Source organism: Nanorana parkeri, unplaced genomic scaffold (assembly GCF_000935625.1).
Source record: "Nanorana parkeri isolate BGI_ZX_2015 unplaced genomic scaffold, ASM93562v1 scaffold573, whole genome shotgun sequence".
Classification (NCBI taxonomy): domain Eukaryota; kingdom Metazoa; phylum Chordata; class Amphibia; order Anura; family Dicroglossidae; genus Nanorana; species Nanorana parkeri.
In genome coordinates this window covers 1,020,437-1,034,046 of record NW_017306841.1, presented here as the reverse complement: position 1 = coordinate 1,034,046, position 13,610 = coordinate 1,020,437, and the positions used below count along the sequence as shown (strand labels likewise).

Sequence of the window (13,610 nt, the reverse complement as noted above, 5' to 3'; positions counted from 1 at the left end):
TTGTATTATTTGTGTGTTTTCTGTACATTGAGTTGTGTTATTTGTGATACAGACGAGCCCAGTCCAGGCTGTGTGTATATATTATGTATACTGTGTATACTCTCTATAAACATGCACAATCCGGGTGAATCCTCGGTGAATGCTCTGCACAAACCTCCTGTCATTGTCTTCCATTGTTAGACCCAACGCTGGCTGTAACATTTGAATGTATAAATAATGGGACGTCCATATCACACCCCGAGGTGCCGCTTCCCACCTTCCCTACCAACCCCTGCGACACACACGGCAAGACATCCAAATCACACCAACTGTGAGAGAGAAAATGGCAGCCGGTCATTACATCAGTCACATGACCTGACCACTGATATCTGTGAAGGAGGGAGGAGCTAATCCTACACCAATCAGAAAGAAGTAAATCCAATGTGGCCAATTGACGTGATCATCATAATAACAATACATTGCCAATCATCTATACCCAGCGCCTCCATGACGGTCCCCTGTGTCAGAGGCGGTCCTATCCCTAACCTCAGATACTATGTAACGATGTGTAATACAAGAAGCGTGGAGCTCTCTGGATTTCTGGCGGTTTTCCTGTATGTGGAGCATTTATATAAAACATGGCGCGCAGAGACATCGGACAGATGGGACATTTCTATTCTTTTAGCGCGTTTTATGTTTTTCATCTTTTCCAGCACAGAGAACACAGATCAGTTTTTTAATTTGATGATAATTTTTTTATGCATGTTGTTTTTATTGGATTTACACGGCATGAACGGCAAAAATGATTGCAATGGTATAGCGCAGTGGTGGCGAACGTTGGCACTCCAGCTGTGCCAAAACTACAAATCCCAAGATGCATCTGCCTCTGGGAGTTATGTCTGTGGCTGTCAGAGCCTTGCAATGCCTCGTGGGACTTGTAGTTCCAAAACAGCCGGAGTGCCGAGGTTCCCCACCACTGGTATAGGGGGATACAATCGCATTGCTGGAAGTACAAGTTAATAGGACGGGGGCGTGAGAGGGAGACCTACAGTGAAAAACGTGTGATCTGATGGCAGCCTCTCGATCACTGTATAGCAGCTCCTATTCATTAGAGTTTCCCGGCTAGTAATGCCTGCTTCCTGGTCACATGTTTCCTGTGACGTCACAGGGTAATCTGCGGGATGGGAACTAGCCGCTACCCTGTTTAGCCCTGCATCTTCTCCACCAACATCGCCTGCCAATCAAAGTAATCGTCAAATTGCACTCATAGTGCTTATTAACAGAAATAGAGTGACTTCTCCGTGGCTGTTGCAAACAATGCAAAAAGAGTCACAAATCTATGAAAGACATGAACTAAGTTTTCTCGAAATGCTTTTATACTTTTGCTTTGACATCCTCAGTGCAGAAATCTTTGCACTTGTGGTTACATTGTATAGAATGGTGCCGTACCAAGCTAGATTAGCTAAGGAGGTAGTCCTATTTAAAGTGTATCTACAGCCAAAACATTTTTTTTTTTGCTTTTAGTAGTGTAGGTAAGGATGAAAACCCATGCCGGGTTATTTTTTTGTTGTCCGTGTACCAATGGAGAAAATTCCCTTAATTTCCTGCCCCAAAGGCGCAACAGGAAGTTAGGAGATTGAACATCTTTTTTTTCTCCCTTGATAACTTTATTGCTCCACCCAAGGGATTAAGCATCCTTCTTTTCCGTTTATAACTTTATTGCTCCGCCCAAGGGATTAAACATCCCTTTTTCCTTTGATAACTTTATTGCTCCACCCAGGAGATTGAACATCCTTTTTTTTCCCTCAATAACTTTATTGCTCCGCCTAAAACAAACAGCGCTCGGCTTGTCCGGCTTGCGCATGCGCGCGGTGCGTGAGGAGTGCTTCCTGTGCGTATGACGGCTGCCGAGGTCGAAGGGGAAGGCTGGGGGATTCGGGCCTAGCGTGGGACATGAAGGAGGAGGAGGTGTCACAGGAAACCGGCACCGGAAGATAAACACTGCGCTGTCACCCCGGAGAACGGACCTGGTGAGTGTGGCGGGTAGGGCGCCATTATCCCCGGGGAGGAGGCAATGCTGCCACACACTACCTGCGGCCCTGCAAGAGCTGGAGAGCTACAAGTGCCAGCATGGCTGGCCTTGGCTTCTTCCTATCGTGCATGGTCAGACTGGTGATAGCCAGGAGTGGAGAGCAGCAGTGCTGGAATGTGTGTTGCTGAGTGTGAAGTTTCACTATGCTGCACAGTCTGACTGGTCCATTCCCTTTCCTGTGGAGAAAAGCCTTTACTGAAGATGTAACATGCCCACCCAGCAGGCAAATCTTTAACTCTATGCACTGGAGCGTTTTGCAATGCGTTGTAGCGTGTAACAATGCGCTGCGTAAACATGCAACCGGTCCTGTTTCAGCACAAACCACCGCAGTGTGTGGACTGGACATAATAGGACATGAGATTTTGCCTTGTCATATGTGTCGGGCAACGCGGGGCTGGTGTGAACGGGCCCTAAAGGTGCGGGCTCTGTGGCTGTCATTATGATCCCGCCTCACTACTTGGTAAATCACTTACCTGGAACAAGCACACAGCCAGCGGAGTCTGAAAAGTCTGAGCTGCCATCCTGCGTGCTTGTTCCAGGTCAGCCAGTAGTGAAGTCAATGTGATGGTGACAGCCCCAGACCATGTGCATGTCATCGAAAAACTTAAAGAGAGCTATGGCCAAGCCTTCTTTTGGCTTTAGTTCTCTTTTGGGTCACAGGAGGACAATTACTGATGTCTTCCTGTGACCCAAACTCAGCATGTAGTGGGCAACTAGCTCACTTTATGCTGACAGCACAGAGCCACGCTGCAGCCGGGAAAGATCCTGACACTATTGTTGCCTGCCTAATTGACAGCTGGCTCTGCCTCTTCAGAGTCAGCTGTGTCCGCCCCCCTCTCCTGTCTGCCCCTCCAATGAGTGCTGGAGGAACAGAGAGGGAAGGGGGGAATCCCTGCGGGGAGTGGTGACTGCAGGGAGAAGATAGGTTCTCGATCAATAGACCCGGTGTGTGACAGCTACAGTGTCGCACGTTGGCTCTAACTATGTGGATGAGTGTATTTCACTCTCCCAATAATTCTCCTTAAAGCTTCAAATGAAAGCTAGAAGCTGATTGGCTGCCATGCACAGCTGCTGCAGCTTGTGTCCACTCCGGGGTTAGTAAATTCACCTGTTTTTTTTGTTTTTTTTTAAAGTGCTTCTTGAATGAATTGATGAAGATGCAGCAATTATCTTTTATCTTCCCTGTCTATGTAGGGGCAAAACCCTCAAGGATACATCCTACAATAGAGATTATATTTCAGCAATGGAGCTTCCAAATTACAGTCGACAGCTCTTGCAGCAAGTCTACACGTTGTGTAAAGAGCAGCAGTTTTGCGACTGCACAATTTTCGTTGGCACGTTGCATTTCCGAGCTCACAAGCTTGTCCTTTCTGCCGCAAGTCTCCTCTTTAAGTCCCTGCTGGAAACAACGGAAACCATTTCCATCGATTCCTCTGTTGTGTCCCCGGAAGAATTCTCTTTGCTGCTGGAGATGATGTACTCAGGAAAACTTCCACCGGGAAAACACAATCTGACAAAAATTATCTCTGTGGCAGACAGCCTCCAAATGTTTGATGTGGCCGTGAGCTGTAAGAACCTCCTGACGGAGCTCATGAATCACTCCACCCAGAGCCAAAAGGTGAAGGATGTTTCCATTAAGCCATTAACCTTGGGTAAACCAGAGGCCAGGCCTGCGGTCCCCAGGAGCAACGTCGTAAGTGAGACTTTTGCCATCGATAAGATGTTACTGCCCATGAATACTGGGGGGATGGCTCTAGCTTCTACTCCTGAGCAGCGCGAAGCTGATAAAGTTTCAACGCTCACTTCTTCTTCTAAGAAGCTGGACACTAATGGGAACCTGCACACCAGCAATCCTGCACCTCCTAAGTGCTCCGCAGAACAAGTTAAACCACAACAGGGTTCCAAAGGTGTTAAAGAAAAGGAGGATTGTGTGACTGGGCCTTCACATGTTGCTAGACCACCAAGCCCTGCACAGATAGATGCAACACTGATATCTGAGGGGTTGGATGAAGAACATTGTCCTGCTAAGGATGAAACTGTGCCATGTGTTCAACCAATACATGAGGAGTCCACAGATCAGCTGGTATCTGAAACAGTAGTAGAAGAAGAAACCACAGACTCTGCTATAGAGGAGACATGTACTGGAACCTTCCCAGAGTCCACAGAACAAGATGACAAACTGCCTCAAGCTGAGGAGAGTGCTGAGCCCGCAGCAAAGAAAAGAAGACTTGATAAGCCAGGTAACACCTAAATTAAAGTGACACTATACCCAGGATTTAAAGCTTAAAATTGCATTTAATTGCCTTAACTATTACCAAAATTGTATCTTATTTGTGTGTCGCTCGGCTGTAGATCCTCAAATCATCTCTGAACTGGTGCTGACACTGTCCTTCCTTCTGGAGGGTGGCTACTTTTTGTTCTCCATGGTCCCTGTGTGTGTTGTAAAGTAGTCACCGCTCCAAGCTCACTCCCGTGATGGACTACAATCTCATGTTTAGTTTACTCATTTCTATTGAGATTGTAGTCCATCGCGGGAGCGAGCTTGGAGCGGTGACTACTTTACAACACACAGGAACCATGGGGAACAAAAGTAGCCCCCCTCCAGAAGGAAGGACAGTGTCGGCACCAATTCAGAAATGATTTGAGGACCTACAGCCGAGTGATACACAAATAAGATAAATTTTTGTTGATGGGCTACTTGAATGCTTTTTAAGTTTTTAAATCCTGAGTTTAGTGTCACTCTAATGTCTAAAGAATTATTTTTGTACATGTTTGTTCATTTGCAATATGATCCACACCTTCCTTAAAATGCATGTTTCTCTGGATTATTAATCTTATGATTTCATAAAATGTGTGTATTTTGGCAGGTTATTTAATTACAGTTTTATTAGTTCCGTTAGTGATTAGAGGCTCTCCCTGACGCATATATTAACACATAACCTCTCCTCAGACGCTTACCCTATAAATCCAAACCATCTGTCCATTGACACTTACGCAAAGACTACCCTACCCCCTAAAGTAATCCCGAAAGATACATAAACTCTTTCTCTGCAGCATACTTACTGTATCTGAGGCCATAGATCTCGGCAAGGAAAAATGACCATACAGTTCCAGAACAATACAGCTGAGATCCTGGTGCCGAATACTTATCATCCACTAACTCCACCACATATTACAAAGCCTCAATAAATCACCCCTCATCTTGATCAGCCCAACCTAAACATCCTCTCTGGTCAAAAAAAGTAGTCCCCAGGATAGGAAGTGAGAGGAAATCACTATAACAGCAACACAGAGAGAAGTAGGCATGTTTTATTTTAAGTTAAGTTGGGGAAGTGCTAGAACATCTGTCAGATGTTTAGTGCTGTTTGTTTTCCTGTTGCAGATTTGTCCCATGGACAGTAAGTGAAAGTGAAATCTCTCTAACAACCCCAGGTAGCAGCAAAACCTGACGGGCTCTAACCTTTCCGCATTCAATTCCCCCCCCAAAAAGTTTTGGTTATAGACTGTGACTATGTATACATTAAAGCTGAACTCAGGGGAAATGCAAAACTACCTTCAGCAGTCTCAAGATGCCATTCTCTGCCCAGGCATCTAAATATTCTCAAATTAACTGCTGATACAGCACAACCCCAGGAGAAATTAGAATTAGAGATGATGTTGTTGCACACACTAATGCTGCCATGTTCTGTCAGAGAGCTGACATGTTTTCGCCAAACCCTCGCACCATACAGCAGAGCCAAGGTAAACTGTAACCATAAAAATGTTTGTGGAACATGCTGCTCACCCCATCATCACATCATATGTAAATATAGAGACGCACTGATGCTGATACTAGTATCAGTATTGGTCTGGATACTGAGTATTTGGGCGAGTACGTGCCCAAATGCTCCGATACCTTTCCCGATATTGGAACTTCCGGTCAGAGGGAGATTTCCTCTGACTGGCAGTGCCACAAGGGAACATGGAGCCAGGAAGCTGGCTCCATGCTGATTGGCTGGGAAGCCAATCAGCCACGGGCCGGGCAAACTAATCTGATAATATGGTGACACGAACCCCACCTTGCAGACAAATTATTCCCCTGACATAGATCCTCAGCAGCAGTCATTACCGTACCAGTCCCTCAGCCAGCTGGGCAGACACCGCTCTCCCGGATCTGCCTACGCCTCCTGTGTGCACAGTGCCAGCACCGCCAGAGGATGTCTGAATGAGAGCTCTGGGCAGAGCTGGCTGAGGCGCATCTGTGGTACAGTAATAAATGCTGCTGAGGATCGAAGTAAGGAGAATGAGGGGTCTGCAGGGTGTAGGTTGTGTCACCATATTGTCAGATCTATTTGGCCGGCCTAGATGCCGATTGGCTGGGAAGCTGACTTTCCTTCCCATCGACATCAAGCCGGCCAAACAGAATGTAGTTGGCCTCCCGGGCAATCAAGAAGCCAAGCGGTGGGTAATGACATGCTGCCTGGCTCCCCGATTATCTGGGAAGCCAGCTCTATGCTACCGGTGGTATCGGTACTCGTTATCTGCTAGTACCGAAATATAAATATCGGTACTCGGTACCGTAAAACCGGTATCTGTGCATCCCTAATAGAGACCATGGCTTTGACGATAAAAGAAAAACCTGCAACATTTATCTGATCCTATAATGTTGCTGTATTTGGTAACCACTATAACTGGTCCTTTAAAAGTGGGATAATGGTCTTTGTTTGTGTTTCCTTATTTGTTCTTTGTTAATGTTGCTTGATGTATTTTATGTTTAGAGTCGGAAAAAGCATCGGGTGAGTTGGATTTTCTTATCCGTTATGAGAGCATCTTCAGCGAGGCGCTCTCAGACCCCCAAAGTGTTCTTGAAAATCTGAAAAAGTGTGACGATATCAAAGAAGCTGAAAAACAGGTGAGAGTGCTGGTAAAGGAAGAAAGGATCCGTCTGCAACTCGCTGGGGCTGACATAACAAAATGTAGAGTTAGTATCGTCCATAGCAGCCAATCGGGTTCCATAGGTTGGAAATAATGCATGATAAGTTCAGGTGGCTGGGAATGCTTTGTATTCCTAATATTCCTATATTTCCTTTTCTGTTGAATACTATAAAGTATCTGTGAAGGAATGCATGCATTTTGTTTAAGCGGTCACATGACCGCTGGAGAGAAGCGGGGCTGTGTACAGAAATACCAGAGCAGTTGTCATTCATTGTCCTGCCGATCTGTACAGGGGGTGTCGGCCTGTGCCATCACAGACTGATAATTGGACTACAGACACACCACCTGACAAATCTACCATGGGCTATTGTAGACTGCTTAGCATTGACAGGAGAAGACAAGAAGTGGGTTGGGGTTGGGTCAAGAACACTGACAGGATCACCAGGTATTTTTCAACAGATCAAAAAGCATGCAGTGTTCTTATTCTAGTATAACAAACACTTTAATAGGATTCTCTTATTTATGTCATTTTTATTAACACCCCTTTTTATGTATTATTTTCTTAGTGTCTCTCTACTAAGTGCAAATTGTATCTGAAACAGCACAAAACACAACCCTTCGTTCATTTATGAACAGAACCTGAAAACTAGCTCAGTCATGAAGGGGTTAAAAACATTCCCTGTAAAGAAAAGTCCATGATGTGAAAATGTGGAGATAATTGGATTTCGCATTGTAGACTTTACAAAAGCAATAAAGCCAGAGTATCATTAATGTAATTGTCTCATGAAAGTAAATCATATTATTTCTAATGAAAGTTATTTGAATGCTTAGCAGGGCTCACGGGCATTTCTTATGTTAGAGCTGCTAACGTTTGGGGACTGCTAGTCTTTTGCACTTCTGAAACAAGTCTGTTCATGGAGTTAAAAATGTGTAATTTCCTCACTCCATAGCAGACATAATGGTATCATTGCCGATTTTAATGTCTGCTCCTTCTCATAGGTTACAAGTAGGAAGTATTGTTCCTTTTAACCCTTTAATTGCTAAACGCATGTACCATATCTCAAGGTTGTACCCAATGTTACACAGCCCGTGATATATGGAATATGCCTTGACAAAATGGGTAAAGCAAGTTTACAATTGCATCGGTTTTACATTTTCTCAGTGGCCTCTCTGCTGTTTGTATCAGGCACCAGTCTTGATGAGCTGTTCTACTATAAACACATTTTAGATATGACACCGAATTGTCTACATTTTCAGTATTGAAATATCTCCAAGTAAAGGGTATGTTTTTCTGTGCTGTTCCGCAGGTTGTGATGGAATGTTGCCAAGCTGAAGAGGGGAGTTCAACGTTTGCCAAACTTCTAGAAAAGGTTAAAGATGGGCAGAGTATTGTCGTTGAGACTGTTTTGGCTTTGCTGAAGTTGTGTCGTGACACCAATCCAAGTGTGAATGAAGCATTGCTTGAGAAAGAGCCACAATCCAAAGATCCTGTGAAGGAAGTAGCTGTAGATACAGGTAATATCAAAATCAAGTCTAAAGGTGGCCATACACTGTGCAAATTTCATCTGGTCCTTTAAGTAACCAGCCGGCACCCTTTCGGCTGGCATCCCTCGATCAGCTGATCGAAGGAGCCAGTTGGAATATCTCTGAATGAACAGAGCGGGCAGCCAACGAGCTGCCGGTTCTGTTCAGGTGTTCTGTTTTAGTGTCCACTGTCAGAATACAATGAAGACAGCAGAAGATTCCTTGATCAATGCTCGTAAGTGTTGATGAAGGAATCTGTTCTATCTTTTTTGTTCTGGTTGAAAAAAAAATAGAACAGTGTATGGCCACCTCAAGTCTGGCATAATGTAGTAGATTTAGTAAATATCTTTTTTTGTTAGCCCAGTCTTGTTTGTAAAAGAATATACGCTCCTTCAAGTCCACACTGTCACCTCTTAAAGGATAACTGTACTTTATATTTCAAACCCGCAAGTCTTATACTTGACTGTCCCTTCACCTCTGAAATCCTCCCTGCCAGTGCCACTGTGCTTCTTCACCGAGTCCCCTGACCAGGCTCGGCATGCATAGAAGAGTCTACATTCACCTATGGAAGGGCTGTTCAGCCTTGGTATTTCAATAGGAATTAAACAGAGATTGTTCTGCACATGCCAAGGACAAAGCAGAGCCTGGCCAGGAGACTGCCAGCAGGCCCACAACAAAGACCTTGGAAGGACGAGGACTGGTAAAGGGGACAGAAGAAAAAGGGATGTGATATTTAGTTATTCTTTTTAGGGATGCACCGATATATCGGCCACTGAAACATATCGGATGAAAATGGCACTTTTGGCTAAATTTTGTGCCATTTTCCTGCTGACACATCGGCGCATCCGTGCTTTCTTTGTCCCCGCTGGGCGCTGCTCTGTGTCCCAGCGGGGAGGAGAGAAAGTGTGACAGGTGGCTGAGCGCTGCGGGAGGAGAGCGCTGTGAGCGGCCGGCGTCTCTCCTCCCACACCGCTCAGCCTCCTATCACAGTCCGGCAGAGCGGTGTGGGGGCGGAGACATATCGCGCTGTGACGGAAGGCTGAGTTCTCCTCCCGCACCGCTCGCTTAGCCTCCTGTGACAGCTGTCGGAGAGAAGAGTGAGTGCAAACACTCAGCTATCAGTGATCGCTGAGTGTTTGTAGATAATTGAGGACATTCTATGTGTACTATATTCTCAATTATGAATGAATGGAAGTGATCTACATCACCATTCATGTTCATTCATAGTTGTAGTTATAGTAAACACACAATGTTCTCAAGTTATGAATGAACAGGAACACTCAGTATAGAGCATTCCTGATCATTGATAACAGGGGCTGCAGAAAAAGAGATTGAGGACTTTATGTCTTCAATCTCTTTTTCTATTTTAAAAGGGAAATATCAGGGGTCTGTTTAGACCCCTAATATTTCCCTGAAGCCCCTAAAAGTAAAGTAAAAATGAATTAGTAAATAAAATTATTAAAAAATTAAAACGTTTATAACAAAGAAATAAAAATAATGTTAACATTTGAAAAAATGTAAATAAAACTTTCAATTTCGGCCTGACAATTTTTTTTCGTTTCTGTTTTGAAATTTCCATTTCCATGCACCTCTAATTCTTTTCTTTCGTCTCCTTTCTTTTTCTGCTCTCAAATATCTATGGGTACCCACTCTCTGCTCAGGGACAAAGACATATTTTTTTTTATATTTGAGCATTCGTCTTGTTGACCCTTTCACTGTTGCCGACGTAGCAATTATGTTGCTGACAGTGCTGTCGTGTACACAAACTGCTGTCAACTATAGCAGCCAGGAACTTGTTTAAATTTTTGTTCCTGGCTGCTGGCTTTTTGTTGGAAGTGATTTTACACTGCTAGGTATGTGCTGCCTCCCCCACCTGTACGTTTTTAGAGGTGCATTGGGGAATAGCACCACAGCGTGCCAATGCAGGTAACGTACATTGTTGCAATGCAAGTGGTGCAGATGGGTCATCAAGCACAGAAGCTACCAAGCTTTCGGTTTCCACATGGTTTATTAATTACCTAATTGTCTTGTTTGTCACAGGGCCTCTGGAACCAGTGGAAAGAGAAAAGACCTTATTTGATCTTCTGATGGAACGAAGAGAAGAGCTGATCCAGTGTATTACAGAACTCAGTCCAATCATAGAGTGCCTAGATACAGCAGAGGAGGGCTTTCTGACCAACATTGAGAAGAAGGTATTTACAATGGCTTTTGTTTAGGAAGACTGGAACCTATTTGTCCCAATGTACACGTGCGTTAAGTCAGATTAAGTGTTAAACTTGGTACATTAGTGTTCAGCAGGTGCAAGACAGCTGTGCACATACACTCCCATACAAAGTTTATTGAAGTGCCTTGACCTGCACTGTATGTGTATAATAAGATCAATGCTCTACAGTAGTAAAGGTCAAGACTTTCCTCTGATAACATGTTTCCATGAGACCGACCTGTTTGCCTTCTTGGGTTTGTTATTCTAATTGAACAATAATTATTGCTGCTTATGAGAGAATGCTAGTCATTTACAAATATGCTTACAATAAGAACTCTCTATATTGCCCTGTAGCAACAAGACAGATTCCACCTATCATTTTCTCCAAGACACATTGAATGAACAGATTCTGTCCAGCACTGCAGTTCTTAACCTACAGTGTAAGGATATGATGTAAATGGTGTGTTTGGGCAGGTAGCGGCTTTTATTGCCCACTCTATGACTAAATGACAGGCCATTTTGATCCGGAACAGTGCTGTCCCTTTCTTGGCAATAATGGATCTTGCCTGCCACATACACAACCCTTTTGTCCAGTGAGGCAGCCCTTCATATTTTAAGAGGCAGTAGGATTGTGTGGGAGAGCATAGGCAAGCTCCAGCACTACCTGGAACTACGTGGAACCTTTTTGGCCCTGCATATTTGGGTGTAGAGGGGGCTGTGAAAACTGTTGCAGATACATTGCGGCATGTTATACCTAAAAAGCGTTTTATTGATCTATTTTACATTCAAGTCACTTTAAAGTCTTATCTCAAATATGCCAGTAGCCAAATATCTTTGATGTGTGTATTTGTGGTTTGAGCAAGCCTGCATTTTTTTGTAACTTGTGGAAGTTATCTAAAAGTGAATACATTGATAGGTGATCACTGACTGCTGTGAATGTGGATCACATAAGGAAGCTATGGATAAAATGTTGAGGAAAGCATCAGAAACCAAAACCCTGTGCCCCGACAGTCTCGTCAAGCTTCTTCAAGCTGTCAGAGAAGCATTTCCTGATCTCCACACTTTGCTTGATCAACTGGAGCCACACAGCAAAAAATCCAACATTCAAGGTATGAAACAAACCCAGGAGAGTGGTTTTTGTCTTCCACAATACATTTTAAGTTCATCTTGGCAGATGTGAAAGTATGTAAGTGGCCATCTAGAAATCAATACAGAGGTTTAGCATTGTGAACTTGGAGCACACGGGTCCTGGCTTCAGTTCTCACTGGGTAATTTTCTGCTGGGTGTTCTAGTTTCCTTGGTATGTCCTACAAACCTACTGCCAGGCTATTTTTTACCCTCAGTGCTCCTTAGCTTCAGTTTCAGACTGTAGTAGGTAGATTTACAAAAGGTCGCGTGTTGACTGCCCAGGGCAATTTTTTGCCGTTTGTAATTATGCGCAAACTTTAGAGTAATGAAACAATTCCTGTTTGAAAGAAAATTGTGTGAGATTGTAAAAGAAGGAATAGTGTGGAAAACGTAGTGGGAATCTTTGTATGTTTGGTGGTCTGGAGTAAGTTTGCTGGCATTAATGAAGGGTATATCGTATGTTAATCAGCGTCTTGGCTCAGATGAGACAGATGGTATAAGTATATCCTGAAATGTAAACAATTTAGCATTTTCTCTTTTTTTAGCTGGTAAAGTGCCATGTATGTACATTCAATAAACTTGGATTACATTTCAAGACAATGGATTGGGTTCTTCCTTAACACTGGCAGCATATCAATCTTCTGTAACATATTCTGTTTTCTCCCGATCCAGGCAAGCTGAGTGCAGCCGATTATGGAGCAGAGTTGCTAAAACAATATCAGGAGAATTTTTCGGAGGTGGTGAACGAAGCTGATGTCATCCTTGGTGGCATTTCAACAGCATTGTATTTAACAGATCACGAGAAAGAGGCAAGTTCCTGTTTCCCTTTTGTAGCATCGTGATGTTTTTAGGGCTTTTGTACAAACATTTGTGTATTTGCTTCTGACAGCCGCTTGAGAAGTATTTTTGAAGGCTCGGGTATGGCATGTTTGAATTTTGGATTGCATGGAGTGGTGGACACTTGTGTTTGTTGCTTTTGTCATGAGTTATGTTACTTTGATTTTGATCTTTATACAGATCAATGTAAAAGCATCTAAAAGTGTCCAAAAGCAGTATCCGATGCAAGTGTTTAACCGGAAAGCATTTTGCACTTTATATTGAGTCTTATTCTGAAGCCTCTGTATGCTGACCCTAAAACCCAACATATTCCCAGTTAGATTTCTTAATGTTTGTCTTTCGTTCTCTTCCATGTCATAAATTCCTTCCTTTTGTGGGTTGATATTCCTCCACGACTTCTGTGGTTGTTGCACACCGAGCTGCTTATGTCCCCAGGAAAAAAAATGATACCTGGTATGTTGCTATGGATAATCCACTAGAGGGAGCAGTAAACAGTCATGGCTGAATTGAGGGCAATTGATGCCCTCCGCACAGCCCAATTATGGTGCCCCTTTGACCCTTCCATTGCTTAACTAAGAAGACATTAAGTGCTGAAAGTTATTTTTAAAACAAATTTGAAAAATTCTAACCTTTTTTTTTTTTTTCTTGGTAGGAGCTTCTCTTTAGGGCTTGTTCACCTCTTATACAGTGTCCAGCGCAATCTGAAATAATAGTGCATGCAGCATTTTTTCAGGTCGCATTGGACTATAACGCAGGTATTAATGTGCCACGCGTTCTGGTGCGGGCGGGGGGCGTGGCTGCGGTGCCATTGACTTCAATGCACCGCCACGCCCTCTCCCGCCGCTGAACGCAGGAAGCCGGCCGGGTTGCAATACAGTTCCAGCAGCTAACCAAGCTGCAACGCACTGTATATGGTGTGAACAAGCCCTTAAT

General features: G+C 43.9%; 1 protein-coding gene across 1 annotated transcript in view; it reads left to right on the top strand.

Moving 5' to 3' along the window:
- Positions 1 to 3,270: 3,270 nt before the first annotated feature.
- Positions 3,271 to 13,610, top strand: part of ZBTB40 (zinc finger and BTB domain containing 40) — a 28,962-nt gene continuing 18,622 nt past the window's right edge. Inside the window, exons 1-6 of the mRNA XM_018562363.1 lie at positions 3,271 to 4,311; positions 6,829 to 6,962; positions 8,293 to 8,500; positions 10,550 to 10,701; positions 11,629 to 11,821; positions 12,513 to 12,649. Coding sequence (XP_018417865.1) covers positions 3,315 to 4,311; positions 6,829 to 6,962; positions 8,293 to 8,500; positions 10,550 to 10,701; positions 11,629 to 11,821; positions 12,513 to 12,649 — 1,821 coding nt within the window. The 5' untranslated portion in view covers positions 3,271 to 3,314. The remainder of the gene's footprint in view (positions 4,312 to 6,828; positions 6,963 to 8,292; positions 8,501 to 10,549; positions 10,702 to 11,628; positions 11,822 to 12,512; positions 12,650 to 13,610) is intronic.